The following is a 16,077-nucleotide window of genomic DNA, read 5'->3' on the forward strand; positions in this document are numbered from 1 at the left end:
GAGACTCCAGGGAAAGAAGAACAAAAAATAATATAAAGAGTCCTTTATTTATTTATTGTGATTATAAATGATTTCAAAAGAAAAGAAGAAAAGGAGGGAGGGGGTATGAGGAATTTACAAGAACCAACATCTTTCTGTTTGAGGTTCCAAGGTTGGTCTTCCCCTTCTTTCCGTACTACGTTGTCGCTTGACCCATGCGCGAAAGTCGCTATTGTTTGTCTCTTTTGTGATACCCAGATGATTTTACAGCAATTACCGTTTCCAACAGCGTTCCACATTGAACTTCTCTGGGATTAATAATGGGGGGTTTGGAATGAATAGCTCAGCTCTGTAAAAACATCTCTTTGGCATTCCTTCACTCACAACTATACACTATACATACAATTTTTATTTCACTCTTACTCTCTATCTTTAGTTATCTCTATCCTACTACAGGTCCGTGGTAATGGTGCTTTATTTGATGCCTCCTACCCATGTGACGCTCCCCTTATTCACACAATACCATTTGTGTGGAATTAAGTGGAACGAGATTAATGCCCATTCAAGACTAACAAGAAGAATACCAGTTAAAAATAAATAGATAATAATGATAATAATAAAAAGGCAAATTGAACATATTGAAGAGATTCTTTTCTAAAACACAAAAAAGTAAAAAGGCATACTTTCTTACTAGACTAAAAAAAAAAAGAAAAAATTCATAAAAGCTTAGATACAATTAGTCAATTAAATTGGTCATTCAGCTAGTCAGCTAGTCAGCTAGTCTGCCTGTCTGTCTGTCTGTATGTCTGTCTGTTTGCCTGTCGTTCATTTTGTTCATTTTATGGCTAAAGTGGAATAGGGTGGAATAGGGTGGAATAGGGTAGGGAAGGGTGATTTGAAGTAAGGTAAGGTAAGGTGGGGTGGAATAAGGTGGGGTGGCAAGACATCAAGTACACAAATATATATATTTATATAATTATTTAAATGTATATATATATATAACATATATAAAAATATATAATCCCCTATATTTGGAATTTCGCCTCTCTTTCCTTTTTCCCCCATTTTTATTTACCTTTTTGTTGTAGGTAAGGATCTTTCTCTTGTTCATTTGGGTCTTAATAGTGATATTGACATGCTTCACATAGTTTATCAGAACAAATTCATTCCCGTCATGAGCCCGGTTAAAGACACGAGACGCTTTTCTACCTTTGATTCACCTACGCACGGACAGAGCAAACGAAACACAACATCGGCAGAAGACGAAAACTTTAGGCTCCAAAAGAGACTCGCACAAATTAGATCCAGAAGTCGTTCGATGGGTGCAGCTCCTAATGGTCTTCAAGATAAACTGCAGTCGTCTAGCATTGGCGGAACTGCAGAATCAGCGGCTATTTCTACTGCAGACTCGTCCAAAAAGAAATCTTCTGGGCTGCCTCGCTCAGTAACAGCTCTCACTGCTTCTGCAAAGGCTAAACAGGGAATCACCCCAGAATCTCCCTCAAGGCGCCCAAAATCGATAGCAAATCCAAAGACAAACCCTACTCCTCGATCACGATTACCAACTTCTGCAAATATCGCTACTTCAACCAAAAACCAATCTACCCGTTTGGCCACTCCCTCATGTTACCCACCAGCCAAGGACATCTCACGTAGCACGTGTACTACCGAACACAAAAAACCAAAAGAAGATCAAGTTAAGCTTAACAACAACCTTAGCACAAACACAAACACAACAGATACAGATGAGGACTTTACATACTTTCCACCCAATCCAAGAGAGGATATCATATTTGATCGCAGTGGAGAACAGGAGCGCGCTTTTCTACGTCGAAGGATGAGCATGCCCCCCCTCTTTGATGCCGACACCCAACTAAAGATCCAAGCTGAGGAAGAAGCTCTTAAGAACGACCACAAAGACGACACCGCCAACGACAACGACAACGACAACGACAACGACGAAAACGACAACGGTAACGGTAACCCTCTTTGCCAGGAATTGAATGAAATAAAGTCTCGATTGCAGCGACTTGAAAAGTTTGATATTCCGTCGCCTATGAAGAGCCCCAAACATGTCCTTCGGCCAATGCATTCAGCAGATGGACCTCTCTCTCCCGTAGTCTCTCCTCGCTCAACCAATGGGCCATCAAAAGCCCAGACAAGACCACGATCCCCTGCCTCTTCTATTCCTATCCCATCGCGGACAATTAAGCCCAGAACTAATTATCTCCAGAAATTGCTGTGTGCTGCCCTGGAAACATATGAGCAGACGGCATCGAAGCAACGCAGCTATCAGCAGATCTCAGACGCGTCTGTTAAACTACCTTCTGAACGGCTTGCAGAGAAAATGGCTAGCATTGTTGGTGAGGCTGTATTTGTGAACCAGCTCTTGTGGGCAATCATTCCTCCAAATTCCGATGTCGATCCTTCTCTGACTGCTGCTCTTGAGAAGAGTAGCGATGATCAAGTGAAGTTGCTTACAGAGGCGCTTCACATCATGACCGAAACCACATACCCCTCCTCCTCTCCTCCCGCCCTTCGTCAGTCAACGATGACCCGTGTACGGACCTTTTCGTTTTCGGATCATGAGGATAGACTTTCTAGACCAAACTCCTATTCCAGCTATGATGCCTCATTACCAGACAGCATCCCCAGTCCAGTGAGTAGACATCAGAGACCAAAGCAGTACTACTCAGACGACACAGCCGACACATACATTACAAAACCAACCTTGATAGACCCTATCATTGACCGTCCAAGCCAGAACAGATACAGCAACAGCAACAGCAACAATACGAATACACATAGTCATAATAATAATAATAATAATAATAGACCTCACCCAGTGGCCGGTATAATGGACATCATCCAACAGAGTAGACCACGAATGCAGTACACTTTTGACCAGCAGACTCCTTTTGACACAATAGAAAAATGCTCCTATTCACAAGAAAATGATGCGGCCGCACTTTTCCCAGAAGTACTTGGGCGCCGACCTCAACCCGAAAGACAGCTTCCAGCATACGTATTGAACCATCGCCTGTCAGCCCAGATCAGTTCGAGCAATGCAAGCAATTATTACCAGCAAAGGCCAGAAGGAGCATCGACAATACCATTAACATCATCTTATCTCACCAGCACGAATTATGGCTCAGGACACACTTCTCCCCGGGTTGCCAAAATCCTGTCTCGTTTTGGTGTACTAGAGAATTCTCCAAAGCAATCATCTACACGCTACATTTGATTCCACAGCTACAGAATCCCCCATCTTCTATTTCATTTTAAAGCCTTTCTTTTGAGTTTTAACCATTGTAAATGTATCATCCATATATTACCCTCTTTTACACACATAACACATAACACAACACAACACAGCACAACACACAACACACAACACACAACACACAACACACAACGCAAACTACACTACACTACACTACACTACACTACACTAAACATCTCCTTCTCCCTCTCCCTATCCTTCTTCTTCTTCTCCTTCTCCTTCTTCTTCTTCTGTACATTTTCGCCATCATACTAAAAATTTCGATGATCTTCAATGTATAAAGCTGTTTTAGTACTATATTTTGTATCTCACTCTCTCTTTCTTTTCTTTCTTTATTTTTCTTTACATTTTCTACAAAATTAGTTTCTTTTATTATGAAAAGCACAGCCTGGCAAGATAAAAGATGAATAAAATGTCATCAAGAATGCTAGATTTAATACAAGTACACGGACCAATATGGCGGGGGGGGGGGGGGCATATTTTTTGGTATTTTTTGATGTATGTGTTGTGGTTACATAAAGCTATATATAAAAAAGGTCATTTTCTTATCAGAAATACAAGACATTCTGGATTGGACAACTCAAAACAGTATGTGGGAAATCTATTTGAACATTCAGTGGTTTTATATGCAACAGAATCATAAAACCAGAAAAAAAAATAAAAGAGTATGACAATAAGGAGTAAGTTATTGTATGCTTTTTTTTTGTCAATTGAAAAAGAAAAAAAAAGTGGCTCAGTTAAAGGAAGGTGAAGAGTTTATTCCAATGTAACCTGGGCCTGGCACAATAGATCTATTTGTGTGCTTATAAAAAAAACAAGCCCTATTATTAAACAAGACTAAAAAGAATACAATTATAAAAATAAATATATAAATGTATATATAATTGTATTAAATTGTGGGTTATGCAGGCGGTAGATATTAATCGAAAGGTGGGATCCCCTTGCTGATATTGTTCAGCCCAGATACATATAACCTACATATAATTAAATGATCATTTATGATTTGCATAACATTACATATGGTGTCTACAATCTACAGTGTACACTTTATAGCCTACAGCCTACAGCTTACAAGAAACAAAAAAAATAAAGATATGTAACCTTTTCTTTTCTTTTCCTTGAATTTAATTTTAATTTATATATATATATATATATATATAAATATATATATCAAGTACTCAATCAGCATAAGACGGTGAGTATGAAAGGTAATATTGCTTATAGTTTCAGGCATTCTGTTAACAAAGAATCAGAACAAAAAGGTAAATGCAGATTTAAAGACAAATATTTATAGTACAGTTTAGTATTGTTTCACAGCATTACAAAATTAACTTTTGTATAATTGTTGTTATTAAAAAAATTATAATCAAATATCAAATATCAAGTCTCAAGTCTCACAAATGAATGTATTTTTTTTGGGATTCTTTTGACTTCCAAAAGCCCAGCTTTTCTATTCTTGCTTTCTTTTACCTTGAAAAGACAGCTAATGATAGGCTCATTTGAATACAAAACGTATCTAAATATCTTAATTGCCATGTGTTACAATTAACAATTGTGCAAAAAAAAAAGGAAAGAAAGGGACGTATATTGATATCTAGTCAGAAAGTTAAATCGCCCTGTATTTTCTCTCGAGAGTTCAAATTTAGCCTATCGTTGAATCATTTTATCTCTGAACTCTTAGCTTACATATCTAAAGGTTTTCTAACAATTTACTGGGCCATTTTTCTTTGGCTACAACCTTTTTTTTTAAAAAAATGTACTTGTTTTATAGAGCATTATTACAGTCAAGTACAACCAAAACGTTATAAAGTAGCCACTTTGTGTCTTGAAGATTCCATTTAGAACATCAGATGATAACTGAAACTAAAATTACCTTTGTCATTTTCACATTAAGAATTAATATATTTATCTATTTATCTATTTGGTCTAGAAGCTAAGAAAAAAAATCTGCCACAAATCCTTAACGAACCCATTGATTGTATATTCTATTTATCTATTTTAGAAAAAAGAAGAAGCAAAAGTGTCGTTTATAAAGCTTTGAATAATCTAAAAAGCTATTGCTTCCAAATCCTAGCAACAGGAAATGCTATAATATAAATATATATATATATGGGATTTTCAACATCAGGATATTCAAATATTCAAATGGGTTTTTAGTGGGTACAAGATATAATAAATTTATAGCAATTTCTGGAGTATCTCTCAGCTGGCATTCTTGGCAATATAATTTGAGCATCTTATGTTTTAAAGAATAAAGGGAAGAAAGAAAGTAAAGAAAAAAATAGAGTATCCCTGAGTGTATATGCTACAACAGACATAAAGGAGATAATTCTTAAAGTTAAAGGGTGAATATCTGTACGACAGGAGATGTTCACATTTGTATTTGTATTTGTATTTGTATTTATAAAATATATACACATATAACAAAAAGTTCCGCTCATTATATTCTATTATTTCAATATATATATATATGTATGTATTGTGGGTTTCACTAAGGAGAACAGGCTACAGAAATGAAATAATCATATAGCCCTGAATATTTCTTTGAAAAGACTCGAAAAAAAAAAGCTGATCTAGGCTTTCATATTAAGACCTATGAATTGAATAAACACATGTGAAATATAAATGTGAAATATAAATATGAAATATATATATATATAGCAGTTAAAGCATCGATTTTGTAAGAGTTTGTCTATGATAGAATATCACAAACAAGTAATTCTCAATAAACGAATCATTAAAACAAAAGCAAAAAAAAAGAAAAGCTTTAGAGGGTCTATTGTCTTGAATGCTTATCACATAACCAAAAATGAGAGAAAGTATAGGCTTATATTATTGGCAAAATTGTTTTTTTCTGATGTGACAAGTAATGCAAGATAGAGAGACATTTAATACTAGAGATACCAAGAGCAATATTCCGGATAACCTTGGCTTAGCAACAACAGAAGCTAACATGAATTAAAACATATATATATATATATATATATATGATATATTTAGATATGTTAGCTTTCAATATATGTATTGGGCTCTGCCTACCATTTTCTCTTTCTCATGACATAGAATTCTGGAGTTGTGTTTGGATGAGGTGTAGGAGGCTTTGGAGACGTAGGATTATAGATAAGACCTATTGAGCATAAAGAAATATATAAAAAAAAGACTAATGTGTTAGCAAAAATAAAAATAAAAAAGAGTCTTTTGTATTTTCCCAAAATAATAAGCTTGCTTTCCTGGATTGGCAGACATCGATCCTCGATCAGAAAAAGTGAGCTGCATATTTTTGATTGTTCTTTCTTTAAAAATATATGCTTGATAATCTGACAGACAGAGAAGGATAAAGAATGAAAGAGAAAGAGAGAAAAGAAAGGTGCCTGATAATGTACTTTTATATCATATTAGCAGACAAATTAATGCCTTGACAACAACAACATAATATATCACTAGGTTAAAGGTTGATATTTCACCAAAAAAGAAATACGCTTGTATACGGCCATGTATTAGACACATATACTCGATAGAAAGTTTATGAGCACAATAGTACACATCTTAAAGACCAAATAGTTATATTTTCATATCAACTTGAACAAATAACGTTATAAATCTTCTACAGCTTATATAGCAGTCAGGTTGACAACCTGCTCAAATTTATAGCTGAAGAACTTGGTTAAATGATAATAAGAATAAGAATAAGAATAAGAATAATATCAGACAATGTCAAAATCATGACATTTAGAAATAACTGGATCAGATCAAGACCAGTCCAGAATTCACAGTGAGAAATAAAGAATTGATTAATAATCAGATAAATAAATTGGACAATAAATAAACCAATTAAGATCTGTTTCTACAGAACTTACTGCAGATTTATCCTGATTTATTTTTGCTTCTTCTTTTTTGTATAATTCAATTGCTACTTACATCTTAGTCTTGCAAAAAAAAAGAGTTTTAATAAACTGATATTCAAATCTAGTCCTTTTTAAATAGACAAGACCTGTAGGTACATTTGAAGTAGACTGACGACCCAAAGAAAAACCAACCTTTCAAGGTTTAACTAAACACTTTATATAAAGAAAAGGGCATGATTCTGTCAATTGGCTCTTATATAATATTTATTTATTTATTCTGAAAATTTATTGGAGGACATGCTTCTATTGATTGTTGTAATAAAAATTATTCATTATTTATTATCATTATTGACCATCACTCTTTCAATTTACCATATATATACGTAAACAATGTTGGATTTAATGATAGCCACAATAAATGGTAATGGTGGTGAGGGTTAGAAATTTCAAGACGATTCCTACTTATAAGAACAAACCGGACTTTTTTTTTTCTGCTCGAGTACTCTAAAATGATGACAGTCACAGTAACTTTGTCAAGCACATTAATCACACATATAGAGTGTATATATATATATATATATAAATGTGTGTGTGTTTCTGCGCTTGAAGCGTGTGTATGTGTGTGTGTTATCGATCCAAGAAGTAACTTGGTTTAGCCTCTATTTTACATTTTATATTCTTTATTTTTCTTCTGATTGATCTCAACGATTGTACCTTTTGAATCTCTTCAAAATTTCACCATGGATTTGAAAAAGCGAAAAAGGGATTCTCAAGGGGTAGACAAGAGCCGCATCGCAAGACCTAGAATCGATTCTCGACCACCATTTGGTCGATCCATCCCAGCACAAACCAATTCTACAACAGCGTCAATAAGAATCAACAACAGACCAGGACAAAGCACCAAGTCCCTAACCTCATCGTCGATTACACGCCCTACAGCTTCTTCATCCCAGCGCATACCACTAAAGGACCGGGTGACAGGATCACGATCTACACTTTATGAACCTACCACAAGTAGATCATCCGTAACCCAAATTCAAAATAAAACTGCAAAACCCAGAGCACAATGGGATCTTAGGGTAAAATTGATCAACAGACAATCAATGTGTTTGCCAATCCTTTCCAATATGCAAATATTGCAATATAAAAGATTCTTATTATCATTTTTTTTACAGGGTCGAATTGGAGATATGCAAACTGTCTTGGAAGACAACCAGAACAAAAGTAAGTGACTGGTTCATTCTTTCTGGTCGGGTTGATGTTTTTACACGGCACTCAACGACTCACGGAAAAGGTGGGGGTGTCTTGTAGTAGAGGAGTCTTCTGAATATCAGAAGCGACTTATGACAGATGTAGTGGACAAGAGATCTCAGGCAATGGAAGCAGCTAGACGAGTAGCTGAACTGGAAGCTTTAAAACAAGTATGTTTTTTTTGTAGCAGTATAATACATATAAATATAAAATACTGTCATTGTAATTGTCATTGTCATTGTAATTGTAATTGAAATTAATCCATTTGTGCTTACAAGGAAAAGCAAAAAAGCTTTGAACAAGAGATCGAGAGAATGAAAGCACAGCACCACAGGGATAACAAAGATTTAGAAAATAAAGACAAAGTCAATAAAGAAAAGGTCGACGGATTAAAGGCACAATGTATCGAGATTCAAGACAATACGATCGGCCTCCAGACACAACTTGACCAGACCCTTGTAGAGAGTGCAACCTTAAAAGTAAGTGTTTATAGGCTTTGGTTTTGTTCGGTTCGGCTAGAACACTTTATTGAAAATGACATGGTTGTGTAGGCAACAGTTGCCAAAACATCTGCAAAATATTCGGAAAAAGATGCAGAATTTAGTGTCTTGAGAATGGAAGTAAAGGTAAGAGCAATAAAGGAAATGTGTAGTAAAATGTCTATAAAAATTATCGTTACTTATGCTGTATGCTGTATGCTGTATACTGTATGTATTGAAGAGGTTAGACGAATCACTTGCTTCTCGCGAAAAGGCTCTGGAAGATGTACAAGTCAATCTCAAAGACGAAAGACAGAAGCTGAAAAGTCTGGAGACAAAACTTCTGGATGAAGAGAAAATGCGCCGGAAGCTTCATAATTCAATCCAGGAACTCAAAGGAAACATCCGAGTCTTTTGTAGAGTACGTCCGCCTGTTGGTAAGGTTTTTTTTATACATATATTTATTTATTAAAAAGGATCAATCTGGTTTATATTATTTGAAATCTAACCATCATAATGTACACACATATATATATATATATATATATATATATATATACAACATAGCATCTGAAATGGCAAATCATGGAAAGGTGGCTAGTATGAGATTCTATGGTGACGACAATGATAAAATGGAGCTTTCAGAAGAAGTGTCAAGTACACTAGGAAAAGTCACAACAAAGTCATACCCCTTTTCTTTCGATAAAGTTTTCCCACCCGAGAGTACCCAAGAAGAATGTTTTGAAGAGATATCACAACTGGTACAATCGGCTCTTGATGGCTATAATGTTTGTATTTTTGCGTAAGTTTACATTTATGTGTGTGCATACAATACATTTGGATTTGCTTGAGTAACTTATTTAGCTATGTATGTATGTACTTAGATATGGGCAAACAGGAAGTGGAAAAGTAAGTTCTTACTGTGAATGAGATTGATAACCAGTAGATACCGACCTAAGCTGTGCCTTTAGACATACACTATGGAAGGCCCACCTGGTGCTGGCAAAGGCATGATTCCAAGGGCAGTTCAACAAATTTATCAGGTGGCCCAGCAACTTAATGAAAGTAATTGGCATTACACTATGGAAGGACAGTTTATGGAGATCTACAATGAAACAGTTCATGATCTTCTTGGCGACTGTTCAAATTACGGCAAGATTAAACATGATATTCGACATGAGAAATCTGGAAAGACTGTGATTACAGACATGACGAGTGGTATGAAAAATCGAATTTTTCTAGTTTGACAAATAGTATCAAAGATTTTAATATTTATACTGCTCCAATTATAGTTCTCTTGGACTCTCCTGCGCGTGTCAATACCATGCTTCGGAAAGCTAGTCAGAATAGAGCCACTGGAGCGACAAATATGAATGAAAGATCATCACGTAGCCACAGTGTATTTATGCTACGATTAAATGGTGACAATCCAGTAACAGGCGAACGGACTACTGGTGTATTGAACCTGATTGACTTGGCAGGGTCAGAACGTCTAGCTATGTCTGGATCGACAGGCAATCGCTTGAAAGAAACACAGGCAATCAACAAAAGTCTGAGTTGCCTAGGTGATGTAATCTCTGCCTTATTAAACAACAAGGAAGGTGGTCATATCCCTTACAGAAATTCAAAACTTACATATCTTTTGCAAAATTCTCTCGGTAAGATCAACAAAAGGAAATTTAGAGAGAAAGTTTAACTAACTTGGAATAATTATAGGTGGAAACAGTAAGACTCTAATGTTTGTCAATATCTCTCCTTTATCCGAACACTTTAACGAGACGCTTTGTTCCCTGAGATTTGCTACAAAAGTATGTTATCAAAAGGAGCATCTTTGTCCGTATAGATGTGTAAATTAACTGCTATTTTATCTAGGTAAACTCATGTCGAATTGGTACAGCAAGACGATTGACTCGGTAAAGGAAGAAAATAAAAATAAAAATAAAAAGGAAGAAAGGAGAAATAGAAAGCAAAACGGCAGTGTGCTGTTTATACAGGGTTGATACACCATTGCTTCATTCCCTTTCTTTTGATTACAAGTCAAACACATATTTATGGACATTTTTTTTTCAATATTCACGCCTTTTTATAATATAATCTCTGAAAAAAAAATGAAGTATCAAGTTTACATGTCAAGATTCAATTTTAAATATATATTTAAAAACTTAATTGAAAATACACGCGCTTTAGACAAGACAAGACAAGACAAGACAAGACATGAATTAAACAATAGACAATATAGAAATATGGCCCATAATATTTATTTTGACAGTTAAAAGTATCCCAAAAGGGTTCCTTTTAATTTATTTATATATCTGTCTTGGTAAGCATCAAACACTACTGGGCTTAACAAAAAGGAAAGCCAAGTGTTCGGCATAAGCTACCCCCAGTCACATCCTTCTCTTTCTTTTCTAATGACCTCTCTTGCTGAAGAAAACGCACGACTTCGAAAGCGCATCGCAGAGCTTGAGGCACAACTTGGCCCTGCCCCTCAATCTGCAAAAGGATCCTTCAAGAAAGTAGATGCACTCTCTAAAGAAGAGATCTTGCGTTTCGGTCGGCAATTGATCCTTCCCGACTTTGGAATCGCAAGCAAGTTTATTTAGCACATGAATGATTAGAATGATTGTGGATTAACAAAACTCCTTTTTTTTAGAGCAACTCAAACTGCGCAATACAACAATTCTTGTTGTTGGGGCTGGCGGTCTTGGCGCTCCTGCTATTCTTTATCTTGGGGCAAATGGTGTTGGTCGACTCGGAATTGCTGATCCTGACACAGTAGCTGTCAACAATTTACATCGTCAGGTGATCCACACCGAGGCAAGCACAGACACCAGCAAAGCAGAATCTGCTATGCGAGCTGTACACGCGTAAGATGAATGATATACATATACATAAGAACGAATCATAGAAAATGTCTTTTTTTTCTGGTTTTTTTTGGGGTTACTGAATCTTTTATACATTAAGGATTGATTCCACATGTGAGGTTGTAACCTATCCATTTGCTCTTACGAGTGAAAACGCGTTGGAAATTATCCGAGAGTATGACATTGTCATAGACGCGACCGACAATATCGGGGCTCGTTACCTATTGAGTGATGCTTGTGTATTGGCCAACAAACCTTTGGTATCTGGAAGTGCTCTTCGTATGGATGGCCAGGTAAAGTTGATTTACATGAAAAACATCCTCCAAGCTCTTGGAAATTCATTACAATCATAGTTGACAGTGTATCACCATAACAACGGACCTTGTTATCGTTGTCTACACCCCGTACCACCACCTATCGATACTGTGTCCAAATGTGTTGAAAGCGGGGTGCTTGGCGTGAGTAAGTGAAGTAGTAATAAGAATATTTATTATTATTATTATTATTATTATTATTTTCTGTTTTTCTTAAAAGTATTTTCCCGATGAGATTAAGCCAAAAGAGAGATCGATAGAAATCGAAAGAAATCCAATCCAATAAGAATTGTCAAAATACGATTTATAAAAATCCCTTCTGATGTGTTTTTTTTTTCTTTTTTCTTTTGACAAATTTTGACTAGTTCCTGGTGTCATTGGTACACTTCAAGCACTAGAGGCTATTAAAGTAGCCGTAGGACTGCACAGTAAGTTCTGGGAAATATAATAAACCCTCGTGTCTGTACAAGAAGTTTAGCTTACCCAACGTTAAAACCTTACTACTAGATGATGATCCTAGTTTTCTTATATTCAGTGGTTTAACTACACCGATGTTCAGAACCATGAAACTCAGAGGGCGCAAGAAAGATTGTATTGCCTGTGGAGATAACCCAAGTCTCACAGATCTGATAGACTATGCTGAATTCTGTGGCACTGCTGACTCTGACAAGGTAAAACTGTGGTAGTGATGAGATCAATAAGACGAACCAATCAATGTTGATTATAGTCCCCCTTTTTTATTTTTATTTTTTTATTTATATTTTATATATGGATTAGAGCCAGGATCTATTCTTACTTGCACCTCACGAACGTATCAAAGCGTGTGAGTACGATGCTCATGTTCGGCAGCAAAAGCCTAGTCTGTTATTAGATGTTAGACCGCCTGTCCAATATGACATCTGCCGGCTGCCAGAAAGTCATAGTGTGCCCATTGATGAATTCGAGAACAAAATCATGGACATTAAGAAATCCATGTCCGAGCTGGACGTTGCGGGTGATCAAGGTAGATAATTTCCCGGATTGTGTACAGAGATAACTTATACAGTAACCCCTTTATGTATAGTATTCGTTGTCTGTCGCCTTGGAAACGACTCGCAGCTGGCTGTGCGTCTTTTGGAGAAACATGGGATTAAGGGTGCACGTGATTTAGTTGGTGGGCTTTACAGCTGGTCCATGAACGTGGATCCTTCGTTTCCTATCTATTAGCAAAAAGGGCACTATGTACATTTTTATTTTTCAGTGTAACTCTAGTCGTAAGATACAAAACAACGTTTTAGGCAAAACAAAAAAAAAAGATTCTTTTTTGTACCAGCGGTGGTTTGATGTTCTAGTTTGGGTTTTTGCTACCTTATCTTTTTTGAGACGCCCCGAGGCTTTGAATGATCAAACGCGGGTATTGAATGAACGTGGGAAATTTTGTTCGAAATAAGGATATGTTGGAAGAGCTTCTTGGGTAGATCTACAAAAAAAATCCCAAAGTATATAAACTCTTTATGAGTATCGTACCCTTGTTAAGTTTATACATAAGCGGCTTTATGCAAAGAGGTATACAAGCAATAACACGTAACCGCGCTTGTACAATCGCTAGCCTTAACTGACTAGAGAGAAAAGTAAACCTTATATCAAATACTGTGTACAAACAGGCTGTCAAATAGGTCACTTTTGCTCAAAAGTCATTTTGATTGGTTCTCTCGTGCGAAAAACTCAAAGATGGCAAGTATGGATGTTTTGGCAGGAAAATGAGCAATTTGAACAACAAAAATTGTTATTGTTATTATTATTAAATTGAAACTTATTATTTACTGCTAATATTTAAATTTATTATTATTATTATTTTACGCAAGTGTTCTAACAGACCAAAAATTGCTATATAATCTTTATTTTTATTATTTTTTTTTTTTTTGGATACTTATTTAAAGCAACACCTTATCAACAGCCTAATCACCTTTTTCCTTCTTCTTCTTTCTTTCTTTCTTAAAAACCTACAATGTATCGCTCTATCTATCGTCGTGTGCCTGCTCTAGCCGGGATTCGGCCTGGACTGCCAGCCCAGCGTCTGTTCTCTACCAAACCACCTCTACCGCAACTTCGTGCAGCATTCAAGCCAATCTCTACAGCTGTTGCCTTAACAACGGCCGCCTCGCTCCTTTACTTAACCAAGCCTGCTATAGAAGCCGAAGCCAGTGGTCCCATGGTATCAAACACTCCAGCATCTACAACGATCGCGGAACTCTTGGATGACCAGAGCCGTACGGTGATGCAAGCCAAATCAAACTCGGAACTTGTTCTGGCCTTGTTTGTGTACAAATTATGTTCATTTACCTGGCTTGTTGAGGCCGCTCCTCAAATGATTGAGTTCGCCGAGAAGGTTGGCTTGGAGACTCCTGTTTACTATGTGATCCGCAATACTTTCTTCCGACATTTCTGTGGAGGAGAAAATCCAGAAGAATGTCTTGAACCAATGAGTCGCTTATCTCGGTCTGGTATCGATTGTATTTTCGATTTGAGTGTGGAAGCAGATCTTGCCGATGGCAGTCCCTCGCAGGAGCAGCAAGACGCCATGGCTGAAAAAATTACTCGTATGACCGAGCATTCAATCCGAACAGCAAGTCAGGGGAATTCCGTTGCTGGTGCGTTTGCAGCAATCAAGATCACTGCTTTTGGCGCCCCGGCCCTTCTCCTGCGTCTCAACCAAGCCATTGCCAGCCTTCAGCTGTCCTTTCAAGACCACCAGAAACTTGGAAAGGTTGATGCCGACGGTGTCGAGGCAATTATTAATAAGCTTTTGCCTACCGATTCTGAGGAACACAAGATCATGCGTACTCAGGTGGTCCAGCGTCTGCGCCAAGAGAAGCTCAGTCTCGATCGGATAGAATTTACAAAACTGTTCGACATCCAGGGGCCTTATCGCGACATATGGTGGAAGGCACAACCAGGGGAAGGGCTTTTGGACGCGGAGGAGTTGGAAGCTTATGACCGTATGATTGCACGTCTAGAGCGAGTTTGTAGCTTGGGACAAGAACTCAAGACAGGAATCATGGTTGACGCCGAGCAGTCTTATTTCCAGGAAGCTATTGACTATATTGCTATGAACCTCCAAGAGAAATATAATAAGCGTACACTTGAGGATAATAGTGGGCCCGTTGTCTTCAATACATATCAAATGTACACCAAGTCCGCACAGGGAAAGCTTGAGTTGGATGTGGAGCGTGCAGGTCGCAACAATTTTACCTTTGCTGCTAAACTGGTTCGCGGTGCTTACATGGTGTCTGAACGCAAGGTAAAACAAAACAAAAAAAAACCCCCTAGAAAATAAAATAAAATAAGCTAATAAGAATTTCCTTCTATTTTTCTCTTCTATTTCTAGCGCGCACAACAGCTTAATTATCCTTCACCTATTCATGATTCACTCGAGGACACCCACGCATCTTACAATGGTGGTATTACCTTTTTGCTCTCAAAGTTACAGGTCTTCCAAGAGACCACAGGAGAACCAGTCCAGGCCTCAAACTCCCCTGTCGTATTTATGGTTGCATCACACAACAGAGACTCTGTTATTTTGACGATCCAGGAAATGGAAAAAAATAATGTATCTCGCCATGCAGGTGTGGTCCATTTTGGTCAGCTTTTTGGCATGCAGGATCCTATCTCATACACCCTCGGCCGTCACGGATACTCTATTTATAAGTACCTTCCTTATGGCGCAATTCATGAAGTCATTCCTTACCTCTTGCGCCGTGCTCAAGAAAACTCGGCTGTTCTCGGTGGAGTAACCAAAGAGCGTGCTCTCATGGCCGCTGAACTCAAGGATCGTTTGGTTGGAAATAATATTTCACGCAAGCCAACTGTACCTAGAGCATCTACAGCTTAGAATTAAACAAAAGACAAAGAAAAAGACCAAGTAATAGTAATAATAATAATAATAATAATAATAATAATAATAGTAATCTTAGACCAAGTCCATGGCATGGCATGGCATGGCATTTTATTTTATTTTATTTTCATTTTGAATATTCTTTGGATCATTTTATTAGATTCATTTTTTGTACATATATACCTTTA

The 16,077-nt window shown here is 37.0% G+C and overlaps 4 protein-coding genes across 4 annotated transcripts; all 4 read left to right on the forward strand.

The window, feature by feature from the left end:
- Positions 1-1,153: 1,153 nt before the first annotated feature.
- On the forward strand, positions 1,154-3,223 carry PHYBLDRAFT_148850 (hypothetical protein; the record flags this gene model as incomplete). Its single annotated transcript, XM_018432170.1, has 1 exon — positions 1,154-3,223. One exon carries the CDS (start codon positions 1,154-1,156, stop codon positions 3,221-3,223), a length of 2,070 nt encoding a protein of 689 aa, XP_018288345.1.
- A 5,816-nt stretch (positions 3,224-9,039) lies between these two features.
- On the forward strand, positions 9,040-10,960 carry PHYBLDRAFT_36194 (hypothetical protein; the record flags this gene model as incomplete). The annotated part of the gene is made up of 7 exons (XM_018440073.1): positions 9,040-9,274; positions 9,405-9,639; positions 9,722-9,746; positions 9,809-10,055; positions 10,130-10,495; positions 10,554-10,645; positions 10,710-10,960. 7 exons carry the CDS (start codon positions 9,040-9,042, stop codon positions 10,752-10,754), a joined length of 1,245 nt encoding a protein of 414 aa, XP_018288346.1. The 3' UTR covers positions 10,755-10,960.
- A 288-nt stretch (positions 10,961-11,248) lies between these two features.
- Positions 11,249-13,328, forward strand: PHYBLDRAFT_177975 (hypothetical protein; the record flags this gene model as incomplete). The annotated part of the gene is made up of 8 exons (XM_018437934.1): positions 11,249-11,390; positions 11,491-11,704; positions 11,802-11,994; positions 12,055-12,163; positions 12,381-12,443; positions 12,523-12,686; positions 12,793-13,018; positions 13,079-13,328. 8 exons carry the CDS (start codon positions 11,249-11,251, stop codon positions 13,219-13,221), a joined length of 1,254 nt encoding a protein of 417 aa, XP_018288347.1. The 3' UTR covers positions 13,222-13,328.
- A 676-nt stretch (positions 13,329-14,004) lies between these two features.
- Positions 14,005-15,957, forward strand: PHYBLDRAFT_135389 (hypothetical protein). The gene is made up of 2 exons (XM_018429716.1): positions 14,005-15,295; positions 15,383-15,957. Exons 1-2 carry the CDS (start codon positions 14,207-14,209, stop codon positions 15,884-15,886), a joined length of 1,593 nt encoding a protein of 530 aa, XP_018288348.1. The 5' UTR covers positions 14,005-14,206; the 3' UTR covers positions 15,887-15,957.
- Positions 15,958-16,077: the final 120 nt, after the last annotated feature.

The sequence above is a fragment of the Phycomyces blakesleeanus genome (assembly GCF_001638985.1).
Source record: "Phycomyces blakesleeanus NRRL 1555(-) unplaced genomic scaffold PHYBLscaffold_19, whole genome shotgun sequence".
Taxonomy (NCBI): domain Eukaryota; kingdom Fungi; phylum Mucoromycota; class Mucoromycetes; order Mucorales; family Phycomycetaceae; genus Phycomyces; species Phycomyces blakesleeanus.

Excerpts from the sequence above, each read along its gene's own strand:
- PHYBLDRAFT_135389 (XM_018429716.1), top strand. The coding sequence starts at position 14,207 with ATGGTATCAAACACTCCAGCATCTACAACGATCGCGGAACTCTTGGAT. Across the intron at positions 15,296-15,382 it reads ACATGGTGTCTGAACGCAAG|CGCGCACAACAGCTTAATTA; the intron begins GTAAAACAAAAC and ends TTCTATTTCTAG.